We start from the raw sequence: 17,085 nt of genomic DNA, 5'->3' as shown, positions 1-17,085 counted from the left end.
AGACTTCCTTTGGACTTCCCTCCTACTATACTCCATGCCCCATGGATTCAATCACAAAATAGATCACTACTAAAATAACACTCCTCACAAGACCCCTACTTGCCTTTCTGACTTTATCTCTCACCACATAAACATCCCCTACTCTTACTCCCAATTTCAACTCCACCAACCCTAAACTCATTCAGGCTCCCTAAGGTTGCACACCACTTCAAGTATTTAAGCCTTCACACAGGTTGTTTCCTTTACTAAAAACTCTTCTTCTGAATGCTTTGTTTGAACTCTCACTTCCATAATATGTCAGAGCTTATTTATTTCCTTTCTGGGGAAGCCATCTTTGATACCACTCCTGCCAAGTTTAAGTTCAGTGCCCCTCCTATGAGCTTCCATAACACATCACACTTTCCCTTATTGCAGCAGATTATAATTACCTGTGTACTTATCTATATTCTCCACTAAATGGTAATCTTGAGGACAGGGACCATTTCTTTCTCATCACAGTAACTCCAGCACCAAGGACAGCACCCAGCACACGGTAGTTTCCCGTTAAATGTGGTGAATGACTAGCTGGATTGCATTTTCACTTATGAAGAGCAGCAGAGAAGAGCTAATAGAAGTCTGGAGTATAAAATGAAGCAAGAAGGGTAAGATGAAGAAAGACAGAGAAAACAATAATGGAGTAGAGGATCAAAGGTGAGTAGAAAACGAGAGGTTGATGGAAAGAGTAAAAGAAAGCAAAAATGAAGAATGGGATAGAAGTCACTTATAAGATTTTTGTGAAACTCAGAAAAATCTTTCCCGAGGAGAGTAATAAGAGAACTAACATTTATTGAGTTCTAAGTGCCAGACCCTGTCCCAAATCCATGATTTCATTTATAACTTACAGTTCTCCTATAAACTATTATCCTCATTTTCTAATAAGAAAATTGAGACACCAAGAAGTTAGGTAACTATCCTCACATTATGTAACTATTAAGTGGTGAAGCAGTCTTTGAACTCAGTTTACATGGACTGCCCAGGATATGTACTTTTCCCTGAAGTGTTCACTTAGGAAGTATTTAACTGTAGAATAAAAGCAGATTTGATGGTTAAAAAAAAAAAAAAAAAAAAGCAGCTAATCTTATGAATGACACTGTGATTTACCTTGTTATAGCTCAGCTCCTGCTTTTTCACTTTAAATTTCTATCTTATAGCTCCTCTGAGAACAGGCAGAATATCTTGAAGTCAGCAGCAGTCAAAATTCTATGTGGAACTGAAATCAGGACCAGCCATTTCTCACTGGCTCCCTCTAGGGAAATATGTGGCTTGCAGGGACCTGGGGCACTCCTGTACAATGGGGCCGCTCTAGCCCACCCTTTGCTACAGGCTCCAAATGTGGGGATGGGAGTACTACTATTGAACCAACCAGCAGTCCCAACCCATACCACACAGTCCAGCACTGGCTTTACCATGTTCTAGCAATACAGTACCCCCAAAATGTAAATTTCCAGAAAAGCATGATTTGTAGTAGATATGGGCCTCAGCTAAGACACCTACCAGGACCAAAAGAAATGCTTCCTAAACTGACATTAAAAATGGGCTTGGAGCTAATATATACATTGTGTTATTTCATATTGGAAAAAAACTGTTCTCTTTTCCAAACTTCTGTAACAATAAAATAGCTTTGCCATGACAGCATACACAGATGCAAGGGAAGAAAGGCTACTTTTCTAGCTGAACAAAAGCTCACACAGTAGCTATTATGTCTTAGGTTCCTTCACTTATATAAGTCTTCCCTCTTCAGGAAGAAGCAGGGACTTTATAGGCAGAGCCCTTGCAGCCTCCTCTCATCTTCCCCACTTTTTGAATTTAGTAGGCTTTGTAGTTTTTATATACAAATATTCTCCACATCTGATCACACACACATATTTCTTGTGCATCTAAACATCAAAGCCAATACTTTCTCATAGGAGCAGATTTCCACAAGAAATTAATTTTAACTGATTCAATTCATCATCTAACAGTGGTTACCAAGGATACCAAATAGCCGAAATCACTTGGCTCCGACTTGCTTGTTAATCAGAAGATATTAACAGAAAGCTGTGAAGAATTATTGTTGTCTAAGTAATCTGGCCAGGAACAATGCTCCCTCCTGATGTCCCCAAGTCCTGAACTCAGTTAAAAACATCCCAGTCTATAATAACCACTAAAAACAGGCAAAGCTTCTTCTAGGATTTGAAAGTCAGTGAGTAGTATTTAGAAAAATGACCGCTAATGGTTTCACTTTAATTCACTTCCTGATGAAGCACTGAACTGAGAATGGCTACTGATTTGATCTTCTTATCAATCTGAAAGCAGATGATTCTCACCATGGCAGTTAATTGAGCATTCAGGTAATCTAGCTGAATCTGTCCTAAATCAAACAGCCTATCACTATACATGTATTAACACAGGGTAGCATTAAACAGATAAGCCTAGAATGTATACACCCAAAACAAAAAACATGGCTTTTCTTTTTAAAGTACATGTAGGATTAAACACTATCTCTAACGTATTACTGTACATTTAAAGAACCACCAAAGAATTGATACTTTCTCTCCAAAAGGCACAGACAAGTTTCGTACTGATTAGTGTATTTCTTTACACTTTAAGAATATTAATTCTATGTCATTCATGGCAACTACTCTGTCCCATTCTGCTGTCTGTCTTCATTTTGCTTATAATGCCTTTCTCAAAAGAAAAAACTGTTGCTACTGTGTTTGTCAAAATCTGTCAAGCTTGTCTGCTATGGCTGTGGGCCTTGGGGTCCTGCTAAGGAAGACTTCACCTACCCAAAATATGACAAAAACTAGTAGTTGCCACCCAATATCTATTTTCCCCTTTTCAAAAACAAAATTAAAATTGCTTTTGGAATTACAAGATATCAAGCTAAAAAGGCTAAATTTCCCAACTTTCCTTCTAGATAAGTATGGCCATGTGACTAAATTCTGATCAGTGAGATGAGAGCATAGGTGTTGAGCTAGACTTCAAGAAAGCTTACTTAAAAAGAAGACTTAGGTTGAAGGTGGAGGCTTTTGTCTTTCCCAGAAATGCAAATGTAACAAGGAGTGGAATTTCAGCAATCATCTTAGCCCACCAGATGACTCTGAGTTAGAAGCCACGCACTCAAGGAGGCAAAATAGAAAGACAAAGGAGCCTGGGTCTTATGACTGCCTGGAGCCTCAGATCTGGGCAGCCTATCTATACATCTCCTTACATGAGAGAATTTTTAAAATTTACCTTCTGTGTTTAAGCCACTGTTAATGTTTTTCTGTCATATATAGAGAATCCTGGTTATAAATTGTCTTATCATTTCCTTTAGAATTTAATGATTTAATGTTTTGTAAAATTCAAAACACATGAAAAATTTGGGGAGCAGAAATAGTGTTTTCCTCAAATACTTAGCCAATTATCTCAACACCATTTAGTGAATAATCCATTTTCTCCCCTACTGATCTGTACCGCCACCTTTACCAAATACTATACTGCCGTGTTACTTTGTTTTTGCTCCATTCGTTTTGAATAGCCTTATTTTCTCTGAGAAGTGAAAAGTACAGTTATCTGCAGAAAGTTGAGAGTCTTATCTTTAGTAGACTAAAGTAAAGATGAGTGGGAGAAGGGCAAGGAAAGGGTCATTATTAAGCAGCAATGAGGACCAGCTGAGATAAAATTCTCCATGTTATAGCATAAGGATTAACACAGTGGATTCTCCATCCTGAACGCCTGCTTTCAAATTTGTCTCTGTGGACTCAGACAAACTTCATCTGTCTATGCTTTGGATTTCACCTCTGTAAAATGGAAATAACACTAGAACCTACCTCGAGGTTGCTGTGTTAAATGAGCTATTATATAAAATACTTAGGACAGTATCTGGCATTAAGTTCTACAACGTATTATCATCATCATTATTAATGGTTATAATGTAATTACAACTGTCATCATCTTCACCGTCATTATCATCATCATCCTTAATATTAAGACAGTGGCTTTTTTGTTTTCTAAGGTATTATCAAGAATAATGTTGAATTTTTTCATATGTTTTTTTGGCATCACCTGAGATGATTATTTCTCTAAAACTTATTGTGAATGAGAAAAAAAAAAACCTCATACACAACTGATGGGAATGTAAAATAGTGCAGCCATTTTGGAAAACAGTCTGGCAGTTCCTCAAAATGTTCAACATAGAGTTACCAAATTACTCAGCAATTCCACTTATAGGTATATCCCCAGGAGAAATGAAAACATATGTCTGTGCAAAAACTTGCACTTAATGTTCTTAGAAGCAATTATTCGTAATAGTCCTAAATCATATACAACCCATATGTCTATGAACCAGTGAATGGATAAATAAAATTGATATGTCAAGTAATGAAATATTAAATCAGTAATATAAATAAAAGAACTAATGACACATGCTACAACATGGCTGGACCTCATAAACAGTATGCTAAATGAAAGAAGGCAGTCACAAAAGAGATCACATATTGTATGATTCCATTTATATGAAATGTTCAGAAAAGACCAATCTACAGAGACAGAAAGTAAATCAGTGGCCTCTTAGAAGCAGGATTATCAGTGAATGGACATAAGAGATTTTACTGAGGTGATGGAAATGTTCTAAAACTGATTTATAGTGATGTTTGCACAACTTCATAGATTTACTAAATAATCACTAAATTGTATACTTAAAGTGGGTAAATTATATGCCTCAAAAAAGTTATTTTTTAAAATAAGGGAATGGCTGGAGATTGAGGAAACTGTCCAAAGTTTATGTTATTTACTTGTGTAAATACGGTCAAAAATTAAAATACACACACATATGTATCTCAGCATCAACAACAAAACCTATTAGTGTGATAATAGGTTTCCTAGTGCTTCATCATTCTTGTACTCTTGAAACAAACCCCATGAGGTTATGGTATATCATTCATTTAACACAATGCCATATTTATTTTACTACTATTTAACATAGAATTGGGCATTTATGAATTTTCATCTAAATATAGCTTTGGCTGGACTCTATAGTTTTAATAATTTATTTCCACTGCATTTTCAATGTCTATACTTTGTTTCTATTTCTTTTCTTTTCTTTTTAACTCAAGAGATCTCCAAGAGAGTTCAACTTTTAGGTGTTTAACATTTTGGTGGTGGTATTACTTGTTAGTAATTCACTGATAATCACATTATAGTCAGTAAATGTGGTCCACATATTTTGGATCTTCTGGAATTAATGTTTCCTTTTTATGGTACTGACCAATTTTCTGAAATATTTCATGAATATTATTTTTCTCTTGATGAGCAGAAAATTCCACAAATATTTCATATAAATCGAACTTTTAATGACTTTTTTCCTGTCCTCTATGCACTTATTTTGTCTATCTGCAGTGTATTATTATTGAAATGTGGTAGTCTCCCATTATAATTCTGATTTTTCTAACTTTTGAAGTTTTAACAAACATGGTTCTATATATTTAAAAACTGTTTCATTCCCTCCAAGTAAAAGTTTATGGCTGCTAAGTGTTCACTGTTTATTGTACTATTTACCAACTTAAAATAAGTTTTATTTAATGACTTAAGTCGCAATACGTTTATTATAGGACTATTAGTTTAATTAGCATGAGGCTTTAGAAAAAGAGCAGATAAAGACAATATAAAATCCACAGATTCATTAAATACTTTAAACAGTTTCATTAAATACTTTAGTTTAAAGTATTTAATGAAACTGTTTCCTGAACATTTAAAGAATCAGGTCGTACAAAGCCAATTCCGATCCTCCTCACTCCTCACATTTCCTCATGTTCTGAGCTGCCTCATCAAGGCCACTATTTAATACTAGCTGCTCTCCATGAGCTTCCCCAGATCAAATCTGACTGTCTGTAGCACTATGACCTCAGCCCTAAGCCACCACCTTTTACTATAAAGGCATACATTTACAGAGCTCTTGTTTTGCGAATCTGTCCTATTTAACTGCCCAGTTCCCACATACTGAGGCACTGGGAAGACAGTTATGATTGAGTCATTGAAGCATAAGCCAATATAAAAATTAAAAGATCAAAAAATCAATGTAATAGAAAAAAGCTGCAATTTTAATCTTTATTGGCCTACAGAGTGGATCCTCTCAAATTGAACCTTTAGGGATTAGACACCTCCCAGAGAAGCCTACAGTAATACACACATTAAGTACAGTGGAGTTAAAAATCAATGGATGGGTCTACCAAGAGCAGGTAGAAGGGAAAAAGAATCACTTGGGGGATTTTCTAGTTCTCTTCGTAGCCTCTCTCTGTAATAGATTCCATAGCATGATGAATTTTAGCTCCCTGAAAATTGAAGTAATTCATACAAAGCACTTTAAAAGCCCTAGAAGAAGGATGACCTATTAAACTCAGGATATTACGGTGACATTAAGTCTAAAGTAGCAGTCACAGTGGAACAGATTAAAGAAAAGCAAACAACAAGTTTTCTCACTCCCTCTGAAATAATCTGGGAAGCCTTCAGGGACAGTTCATCTATGCCATCCATTGACATCTATAATATTTGAAAAATTCAGAACTGAAAATGTTTGACCTCAGATTTTCTGAAAAGTGTTAAAAGTGGTTCTAATGTGGCCCCCCGACTCATGCCTTTTTCTTTGTTTCCCAGGTTTTTCTGACAGGAAGTGAACATACTGGCAAGAATGAGTGCTAGCCTACAGGAATCCAGCAACCATGTTCTTTCTTCTCTAAGTTCGCAGCCTAGTAGAGTTTTTACAGAGCTTATTTACATATGGTTATCCTAAATTAAACAATAATCACATAACTACATGCCTAGCAATAAAGATCATGATTATAGTTAGTGCCAGGATGCTGCAGTTACATCGTACAGCTAAATTTTCTACAGAATTTATTGTTAGTTGCATCAACAGAAGCTGTACTTACTAACACTTTGAGATAACTCCCACTGTAAGAAAAATAGGATCAATGACAGATAGAAAAATGCATTTTTGTGCTTGGATTTCCTTGCCTAATATTTTATAACAATTTTTACTCCTCCCTCTCCTCCAAAAGCATTTATTTTGACAATGGGGTTGTAAAAAAGTAATTTCAATCCATAAAGGCCATAAATGCATGTCATCTGCAACTCTGGCTGTACGCCAGACTCACGAGTACAGATATTTTAGGTGTCAGACCAGAAAATTCTCATTTAATCAGTCTGAGGATAGGGCAGTTTAGTCTTCAAAAGTTCCCCAACTGATGCTGATACATAGTTGGAATTGAAACTCACTTTCCAAAACCTTTTAAGTTAGAAGTGGCTTTAGAATTCAACCATTTCTCACTCTCCTTGATTTCCAGTAACTTCTTCCCAATGGTCCACCAGTTAACTGCCTTGGATATCCGTATGAAATCTCATATACATCCTCGAACTTAATACATTAAAAATTAATCTTATTATTTTCCCACAAACATGCACGACTTCCTATAGTAAACCTACTCCATACTCACTCTCAGCCAATAACTTTGCTGCTTCCTTTTTCATCCATAATGGAAGAGCAATCAGAAGACCACTTCCAGAAGGTCCTCAAACCACATCTACCCACCTGACTCCTTGACAATGAACAGAATGTTGACAAACCCACCTACTCCAGCACATCACTCAGGCAGTTCAACCCTCTGCATCATTTTAAACTTCTCTCCGGCATATAAACATGCAGTTATTTCCCCTTCTATAATCATCTTTAGAATTATTTTTTTCTTCCACAACAAAACTCAAAAACATCATGTATATTCTTTTTCTTCAACTTCTCTCCTCTTGGCCTCTCTTAAAGAGACTAGTCAGAGTTTCATCAATTCCGCTCGCCCACCACTCCTCTAAAATCACTCAGTTCAAGGTCACCAATGAACCTCCACAGTACTGAATGCAATCAATAGTCAGTTCTCTGTCCTCATCTTACTTGACCTATCAGCTGCATTCCACACATGGGATCCTTCTCTCCTCCCAAGAATACTTTCTTCACTTTCAGGGCACCACAGTTCTAATTTTCCTCTCACCCTAGTTGCTGATCCTTTTCAGTCTTCCTTTGTTTGTTCCTTCTCATCAGCCTAACTTCTAACTAGTTGTTTGACTTTTCTCTTTTCTCTTCATTGGTCCTTTGGTGAGCTTATCTAGTTTCTTGGCTTTAAGTACTATCTTTATGCTGATGGCTCCTAAATGTATATGTGCAGACTAGACTTCTTCCTTGAACTCCTAGGAAGGATATCTAAATACATAGTCAAGGATATTGCTCTAGCAATCCTCTCCTTATCCTATATCATGCATTTTTGTTCTTTAGTAGATCATTCCCATCACATTAGTGTTGTGATCTCTTCTAATTAAAACAAACAAACAAACAAACAAAAAACAACCCTGACCTTAGTTTCCTCGCCAGCAATTGCTAACCCATTTCTCTGCTCTTGTCTACAGAAAAACTTGAGGGAGTAGTCTATACTCATTGCCCCCAATTCTTCTCTGATCAATTTCTCTTACGGCCACTTTAATCAGGCTCTTATTTTCACTTCTTTACCAAAATTGCTTATCAATATCATTTCCAGTGACCGCTATGTTACCAATTGCAGAGGTCAATACTCAGTGCTCATTCTACTTAACCTACTAGAGGTAGCGTTTGTTTACTCCCTCCTCTTTAATACAACTTCTTCATCTTGGCTTTCAGGTCAACACTTTTGTTTGGGTTTTCTGGTCCCTCATTATTTGTCTTTTCTTGCTCATTCCATGACTTCTCTCCACCTCTTAGTGTTGTAAAGCTCCATATCACAGTCTTGGTCCAGAATCTGACCACTTCTCACCACTTCTACTGCTATCACTCTGGTCCAAGCCACTACCATCTCTCAGAGAGGCCACGCCACTGCTTTTCCTGATTTCACTCTTCTACAGTCTGTTTTCTATATGCCAGTCTGAATGATCCTTTCTATTCCTAATTCAGATATTATCATTTCTCTGCTTAAAACTTTCTAATGGCTTCCCTTACAGAGCCCTCTGATCAGCCTGTCATCAGCTCTCTGACCTCACCTACTACTTCTCTCATCTTTGCCAAATCTATTACAGTACCACTGCCCCTGGCTAATACCTGAACATGTCAGGCATGTACCTGCCTCAGGACCTTTATACCTGTTGTTCCTCTGCCTAGACTGCTCTTCTCCATGATATGCTTATGCCTTGCTCCTGCATCTCCCCTGACCTCTACTCATACATAAACTTTTTAATGATGTCATTTTAGTTCCTACACCTTATTTTCTTCCCATGCTTTATTTTTCTCATTACCATCTAACATATTACATAATTAGTTAATCATTTCTTCTCCTCAACATATAAGTTCCATGTGGTCAAACTTTTTATTTCCTTTGGTTCCCTACTGTACAATATTGTATCTAGGTCTATGGTATATACAATGCCTAGATCAGAGCCTTGCACATAGGAGATGCTCAATAAACATTTGATGAGTAAATGAATGGCATCACCAAACATAATCTCTCCAATCAACCTTTATCCTATCTCCAGAGTGATCTAATTGATAAATCTGGTCACCTCAATTTTCAGCTTAAAATTCTCCCATGGCTATGTAGTGCTATAGCTGATACAGGCAAATTCCATACAGTTTCTGTGTGTGGGATGTGGGGGATATGAAAAGTGGAGAATGTGCAACCCACTAAGGGCATTCAATTCAAAAACTGCGCCAGCTACTTGGCAGCCCTTGTATACAGAATAAAGAACCATCTCCAGAAAATGCCTTGGTAGGCACTAGGTAGACCTGCCATGCTTCTTCCCGCCTGGGCCCTATAACATCAGAAAAAACAGACCGTGCATTTCCACCAACTGTGTGGTTGCAATGCAACTGAACAGTATTAAATAACCAGGCAAGAAAGCAAGATGTCACTGTTGGCATAGTCTGAAATTATATCGAGAACCCAGATGTTTGAACCAGATGACTAAACTTGCTAATAGCAGTTTTTATAATTATATGGGGTAATTATACTTGAGTTTCAGGGGACGTGATTGGGGATCTAAAATAGGTAATCCCCCATTCAGTGAATCCAATCGTCCGGCCCTTACCTTAGACAGGAAGAACACCATTGCCACTAACTTATTTCTTATGAAGAATCAGACTTGAGAAATGCACTCACAGAAATTCCCTCATCCTGAAATCTCCTAGAGTACTTTACTGTGAATGGATCCTTTGGGTTCATCACAGTAAATTGTACTTCTTTCAAGATTTCTGGGTCAGAGTGCTCCAGCCCGTCTTCCGTGGGACTTTGACAATGGCATACAAGAACTTGCATGATCTGATCAGTGTCTATTAGAAACAGAGACTCATCCCTTAACGTTTCCAGCACATACTCCACTTACCATTCCCAAAGATCCATTCTCTCCTGTCTTAGGACCTTTGTAAACTCCTAGAATGTTCCTTCCACTCACACATTCCAGGCAAAGTGCTCCACCCAAGAACCAGCTTCTCTAGGAAGCCTCTGCAGGCACACTCAAGTCAGCTAATTACTCCTCTCCTCTTTCATGAACTATATCCAGCACACAGCTCCCTTCTTGTCTTTATTTTACTAATTATAATTATTATTTTATCTCAATTCTATAAAGGCAGTAACCATGTCTAATGTATCTCTGAATTACTGATACCTAAACTAGGACTTGGCACTTAAGAAGCACTGAACAAATATATTTTTTTAATTTAATCTAATTATAATTAGAAAAGAGTGATCATATCAGTGTGGTTAGAGTAAAGGCTACATAAGTGCTGTAAGGGAGGGAGGTTGGAAAGAGGGAAAGAAAACAAAGAAAAAGAGATCCAAGTTATGTAACATTTTTTAAAATATATTTCATATAAAGGAAAGCAGCACTTTGCATTGGAAAGAACATTACAATGTGTCACTTTTCATCCCTTTGCCAATATGGGAAGAAAATGAAAAATTCTTAACATTGTTCAATTAAAGCTTAACCTTCCCCTCAAAGAGAGGTTACAAGGAATCCCTATTTCCTGATGCACCTCTAAAATTTTTAAAGGCAGTCCAGTTAGTATAATGGGTTGATTATTGTCAGACAACCTGAGTTAATCTGACAGAATATTTACATTCTAACTAATGCAAATTGGTAAGAAAAACATTAAGATTCTCAAAAAATAAACTGGGACATGGTAGAGAATAAACACAGAAAATTCATATAAGAGGAAATATAAGTAGGTTCAAGAGATGAAAAATATTCAATCCTACCAACAGAAAGTACAAATTAAAACAAGGTAGCCACTTTAAAGAGTACAATTAAATGGGCATATGCATGCCCTATTAAATTAGCAACCTGTGTTCACATTATACCATCTAATGCTAGTGGAATTACTGTTGGCAGTAGCAAGACTTACTGGCACAGATCTATTAGGAAGCAATTTGAGCCCATTGTTGATAATTTATCATTAAGAAATTTTCCCAAAGGGAACTGGATTCTATAGATATAAAATATTATTTATAGTAATGAAAAATTAGAAACTAGAAATGCCCAAAAAGAATAGTTAAGTAAAAAAGGTGTATTTACTCTCTGGAATATTTATAGTCATTATAATAATTGCACATAATGATTGTTTATCATGAAAAAATTATAATAGGAATAATGGCTAATATTTATTGAGCATTTGCTATTTGCCAGGTACTATAGTATTTCATATGCATTATGAGATAGGTAGTAATAATAGGGTTGCCAGATTTAGCAAATAAAAATACAAGATACCCAGTTCAAATTGAATTTCAGATAAATGATGATATTAAGTATAAGTATGTCCCATGCAATATTATCTATTGTTATCTGAAATTCAAATTGAACTGGGCATCTTGTATTTTATCTGGATAATAGTAAGCCACTTTACTTATGAGAAAACGAGGACACAAGAGATTAATTAACTTGCCCAAGGACATACAGCTCATAAATTTGTGATAAAAGTTGACAAAAAGGTAGAACAGAAAATTTTGTCTATGAACAATTACAAATAGGTGAAACATACTCATGTTCCTGGACACAGCTGAGCGAAAACACGGACAGGTAATACTACTACCACCAAAATCCATTTATCGAGCACTTACTCTGGGCACTATGCTGCAACAGCTTCCCATTCCCACTTTACAGATGAATACACAGTTAAATATCTTGCTCCAGGTCATAAAGCAAGTAAGTGCAGGGTCAGATTCTGATTCCAAAGCTCTTGCTAGTTCCACTTGGTTACCTTGATTTCCTGGGTGACTTCATTTTTTTCCCTTTCAGATGCAGTTCTATCAATGTCGATATAAAAGTTTTCGTGTGATAAAATAGACGCACAGGATGAATATTTCAAGATCTGAAAAACCTAGTCGTTGGGGGTTTGCTTTGGCTTAAAGCCATTCATTCCTAAAGACAACCTGATGAAACAAACACTTGAAAGAAAAAGTTGTGATGCATGCTTATGGCTGAAATTGTGATTTCATTTAGAAAGTGGAAATACATACTCCAAGTTATCCTTTTAAAAATGAGACTGCTCTCCTACTTCTGCCTCTCACTAAGCTCCTCTTCCTTCTCTATACACTTCAGGATGTAAACTTGTTAGTTCTTTTAAGTAAGTCAGTTAAGGGAATATGAATATTTTTTTAAGCCAAACATATGGGAAAGCACATGTGCACACACAAAGCGCCAATATGCTTTTAAAGTGTAAGCAATGCCTATCCTCTTCACATAATAATTTCAGGGTGATTTCCCTTAGGTGTCAGCTTAATTTTTCCTTGACAGTTTACCCCACATCAAAAAGTTTATGCTTTTGATTGTTTATTCTAGAAGAGGCAGCTGGCCACAAGGCTGCCTGTGATGCCTTTACCACAGTTTGCTTTTGCTTTTCCCTCTTGATAATTACCTCATGACTAAACCACTCACTGGTCCATGTAGAGGAATCCCACAGAGATGAAAACACACTTGTTTAAATAAAATATTTATGAAGAAGTTCTAAAATGTCACTGAAGTAAATGCAAATTAGATCTTCACATATTGTGCCACTCATTCCTTAGAAGGCTCTCTAATTTCTGATTGCAATTAACATTAATTTTTAAAATTAATCCTATTGTGCATAATCACATTAATGTCTATTCATAAAAATTCAGTATTTTAAGGTTCTCTTTTGACGATCTTTAAAAATCTGAATTAACGCTGATATTTAATGTTGATTATTTTGAAATTTTTTCCTTAGAAACGATATTTATTATTTTACATGTGTATCTTCTAATAAGTGACTTCATTCTAATTCAATATAATGTGACGTTAGTGAAGTTTCCATATTCTGGCCTCTTAATGAAATAGTTGGACATGATTTTCTCAATTTGTTCTTCTTTTTTTCTCCCCATAGAGTGAACGTAATAGATTCTCACATTTTTAAAGAGCCTGAAAAATAAAATTTGGGGATAATATTACTAAAATAAGTTAAGAATCAGTTGATTTGGGTACTAACTGTATAAGGGTAACAGTCAAAACCCCTGACTTTTAATACTATCTTTTCTAATTTTGTCAGAAATAAATATGAGCTGAGGAAAGTTAATTTGCCCTTCACTTTAGGGTCTCAACAGTTGTCCTCCACCTGGTTACACATTTCAATCAGCTGAGGAACTCAAAAAACATACTGATACTAGGCCCCAGCCCCGAGATTCTGATTTAATCTAAATGTTGTTTGTTTTATTTTTGTTTTAGCTCCCTAAATGTTTCTAATGTTCATTCAACAGCTGAAAACCAATGGTCTAGAAAAAGGTTTTCCCGACCAGGTTAATGTCACCTAGAAAGAGGACTCATCGATGATGTGTCATAAGGTTTTGCTTCACACCCTGACCAGGTGAACATTCCCTAGTTCACCAGAAAATGAAAAGTCTCTAGAAATACAATGCTGAACTGTCAGTGGAAAACCAGTATCGTGAACAACTCATAAAATTCAAATATTTCATATCATTCAAATTCATATAATTCAAAAATTCACATAATTCATAAACAAAAACTGAGCTGAATCTTTATAATTGCATAGAATTTAATCTAGACTAAGATTAAATCCAATATAGAAGTACAGAACAGAGAAAGCTGGTCTTTATAAAGGTGGCTGATGAAAAAATACCTAGGAAATTTTCATTGACAGTAACTCCTAGATTCTTAATATATGTGATGTGTTTACCTAAGAAGCTACTTTGACTTAGGCTCCATGGTGGAGCCTAAGTGGAATCCATGGTCTTGGCTTGTACAATCAAACAGCTTCAGGGGGATGGAGACAAATGCATCTGATGTAGGAATTAATGTGGAACGAGGAGAGGAAAGACTGACATGGAGAGAGATTGTGGCCTGAGCTGAAGCGCCCCGAAGAGAGGGTGCACTTCAGAAGCTGGCTTCATTCTCAGTTCCTTTCACCTTGCCCCACCTCCCACAACTTTTTCCTCATAAGCAGAATACTTCCTGACACAAACCAATGATCCTGAGGAGTGTGGGTCTACCTCAAAACCCCTGCGCTCCAGTTTAAGAAAGCAGAGCAGTGTTTTTGGGCACTCAAAGAGTAGCAAGGTATACTCTTATCTATGGCTATTTCTCATCCAAGGAATCAGATCTGTCCCAGTGCAGGAAGTCTTAAGAACATGGAATACAGTTTGTGGATTAAAAAGAACAGAGTCATGAAATCAGCTCAAAAGATGAGCAGTGTTATATATGCAACTCAGGGAGAGGCCTCATCCACTTTCTCTTGCACAAAAGCCAAAGAAGACTGCCTACGTGGAATAACGATGGGTACTAATGGCACTGTCACAGGCAAGGAAGTGGGACTTACCAACACTAAAACTTGGTTTGGATGAAGCAAGCTAAATAATTTTCTCATTCCTGCTGCTGAATGACAGAACTTTCCCCACTTAGAATATCACCTTGGGCCCCTAAGTCATGAAATGAGGCCCTCTTATTCACGCCTGCAGTCTGTGCCACACATCACATCCAGCAAGGAGCCACACAGAGGCTGGATGTTAAAACTCCAGGGAAATTATTTGGGATCAACAGTATTTCTTGACTTAATTCTCTACCTTGAAGTAACACATTAGTGATCATCTGATAAACTTAATTAATGTAACCACAGGCAATGGGGAACAATAATCTCTTTTTCACTAGAAAAAAAAAAAAGGCTTTGAGTAGGAAAAAACTGGTATAAACTTTTAACAGATGAATTCTCTTTACCCTACAGACCTATTTTGAATATACTATCAAGGAAATGCTATTTAAGTCAGGCTCAGTGTGTATCTCTTTATGAATCAAATAATTCTCTAATTTGTCCGTTGGGTAAATAGATTTTTATATAATGGATTGGCTTAAAATGAAATAAATTCATGCTGCATAATTTGCACAGCAAAGCTCATTTCTCATTATTTATACACAGGAATATCAAGGGAAAGAGCATTTTTTACCCCATCTTTAACAGTCCAACCACAATACACTTTTTAAAAAGTACTTAGGCTTAGAGAATATTCGAGAAAATAATTTATCCAGGTGAGAAGAATTTCAAGTAAATATTTGGAAGGAATGCGTCTCCCAGTAACCGGTAGTGGACGAGAAGACAAAGCTGGGAGACCCAGAACCCCTGGGGAAAGCAAATGGCTTCATAAAAACTCCCTCCTCCAACCTTAGTTGGTCAAACGCCAAAATAAATGAACTTTCCAAAGTTAGGAGCTTCGCAACTTTCACTAGGGACACAAGCAGGTGCACAAGCGGTGACCAGCGAGCCCACCGATCCGGGTGTGCCCAGCAGGGCAGCTGGTCCAACTAGGCGCCCAGGCCCAGGCCGCTTCCACGCCAAGCGACCCGCAAGGAACGGGTTCAGGTGCAGTTGCCCAGGACACGAAGCTCCCTGTCCCCGGCCTAACACCGGATCCCGCCCTGCCCTTCTCACCCCAGACCAAGAGAGAAATGGGCGCTCCGGCGCAAAGATGAGGAGCGCCCACTGGAATTCAGCCGCAGGCTGGGGCCGTCCCCAACTCCCAACTTCCCAGAGTTTCCTCCGGCCTCTTCCTCTACCCACAGCTCACGAGGCCGCCGCGGCCTCCCTTCGTTCAGAGCGCAGAGCCGGGGAAGTGGAGCGCTGAGCTCGGGAGGCACCCCCAGGAGCCCGAGCGATGGAAGGCAGGTGGCGGGCGTGGTCCCTCCAACCCTATCCCAGCCCACTCGGACTCGGCCTCCGCGCAGCAGCCTCCGCCCGGGTCCCCGCGGGGTTCTAACCTCAGGCCCGGGTGCGCTGGTTCAGGATCCCCTCCCTTATCTTGGTGGCACCCTCCACCCACCCACCCACCTCTTCCCTCCAGTGCGCGTCGCTCTTCTACCTCAGGCCCCGGTGCGGCCCCAACTCCCAGCCCAGGGCCCTCCAGTAGCGCCCTGCAGCGGCAGCTGCACTCACCTGGGTCGCGGAGCCGGGGTCTCGAGCGGTCCCGCAGGTGGTAAATGAAATCCTGGCAGCTCTCGTGCTCCAGGGCCCCACGGGCACAGAGCTCGGCCAGCAGCTGCAGCGCCTGGTGACAGAGCGCGTCCCTGGCCCCGGGCATCGCCCCCCCGCATCCTCGGACCGCGCCGGGCAGGCGGGCGCGGGAGACAACCCTCCGCCTGCCAGCTCAGAGCCGTCGCCTCCGGGCCGTCCGCGCTTGCCGCCAAGGACTCGCCGAGAAACGGCCTGAGCCCCAGCCCCAGCCAGCCCGGCTTCCCACCGGTTGCATGCAGCTCTTTGCCGGTCGGTCGGTCGGTCGGTCGGTCGCAATCTCTCTCCCTCCCTTCCGGCCCCTCCGTCCCTCCCCCAGCACGAGGAGAGGCGGCGCGGCACAGCCCAGTGCGCCTTGCTCCTAGCGCTCCGCCCGCCACTCGTGGCTGCCGGGGGCGGGGCCGGGTCAGAGGAGCGCGCCGCAGGGTGGGATCCCGGTGGCCCCGCTTAGGCGCTCGCGGGAAACTAGGGGCGCTCGCCGGCTCCTAGAGGAGCGTGGGACTCGGCTCCGGACCCCGCGCTCAGAGCGGCCGCGCCCAGGCTTGGAGAGTATGAGC

At 39.2% G+C, this 17,085-nt stretch overlaps 1 protein-coding gene across 1 annotated transcript in view; it reads right to left on the bottom strand.

Annotated features, from left to right (window-relative positions):
• The window catches only part of SYT9 (synaptotagmin 9), a 161,871-nt gene extending 145,064 nt beyond the window's left edge, over positions 1-16,807 (bottom strand). Inside the window, exon 1 of the mRNA XM_039863475.1 lies at positions 16,454-16,807. Within this exon, the coding sequence (XP_039719409.1) occupies positions 16,454-16,598 (145 nt within the window). The 5' untranslated portion in view covers positions 16,599-16,807. The remainder of the gene's footprint in view (positions 1-16,453) is intronic.
• Between the last annotated feature and the right edge of the window lie 278 nt (positions 16,808-17,085).

The sequence above is a fragment of the Pteropus medius genome, unplaced genomic scaffold (genome assembly GCF_902729225.1).
Source record: "Pteropus medius unplaced genomic scaffold, Ma_sr-lr_union100, whole genome shotgun sequence".
Lineage (NCBI taxonomy): Eukaryota > Metazoa > Chordata > Mammalia > Chiroptera > Pteropodidae > Pteropus > Pteropus medius.
This window is presented reverse-complemented; position numbering and strand designations above follow the sequence as displayed.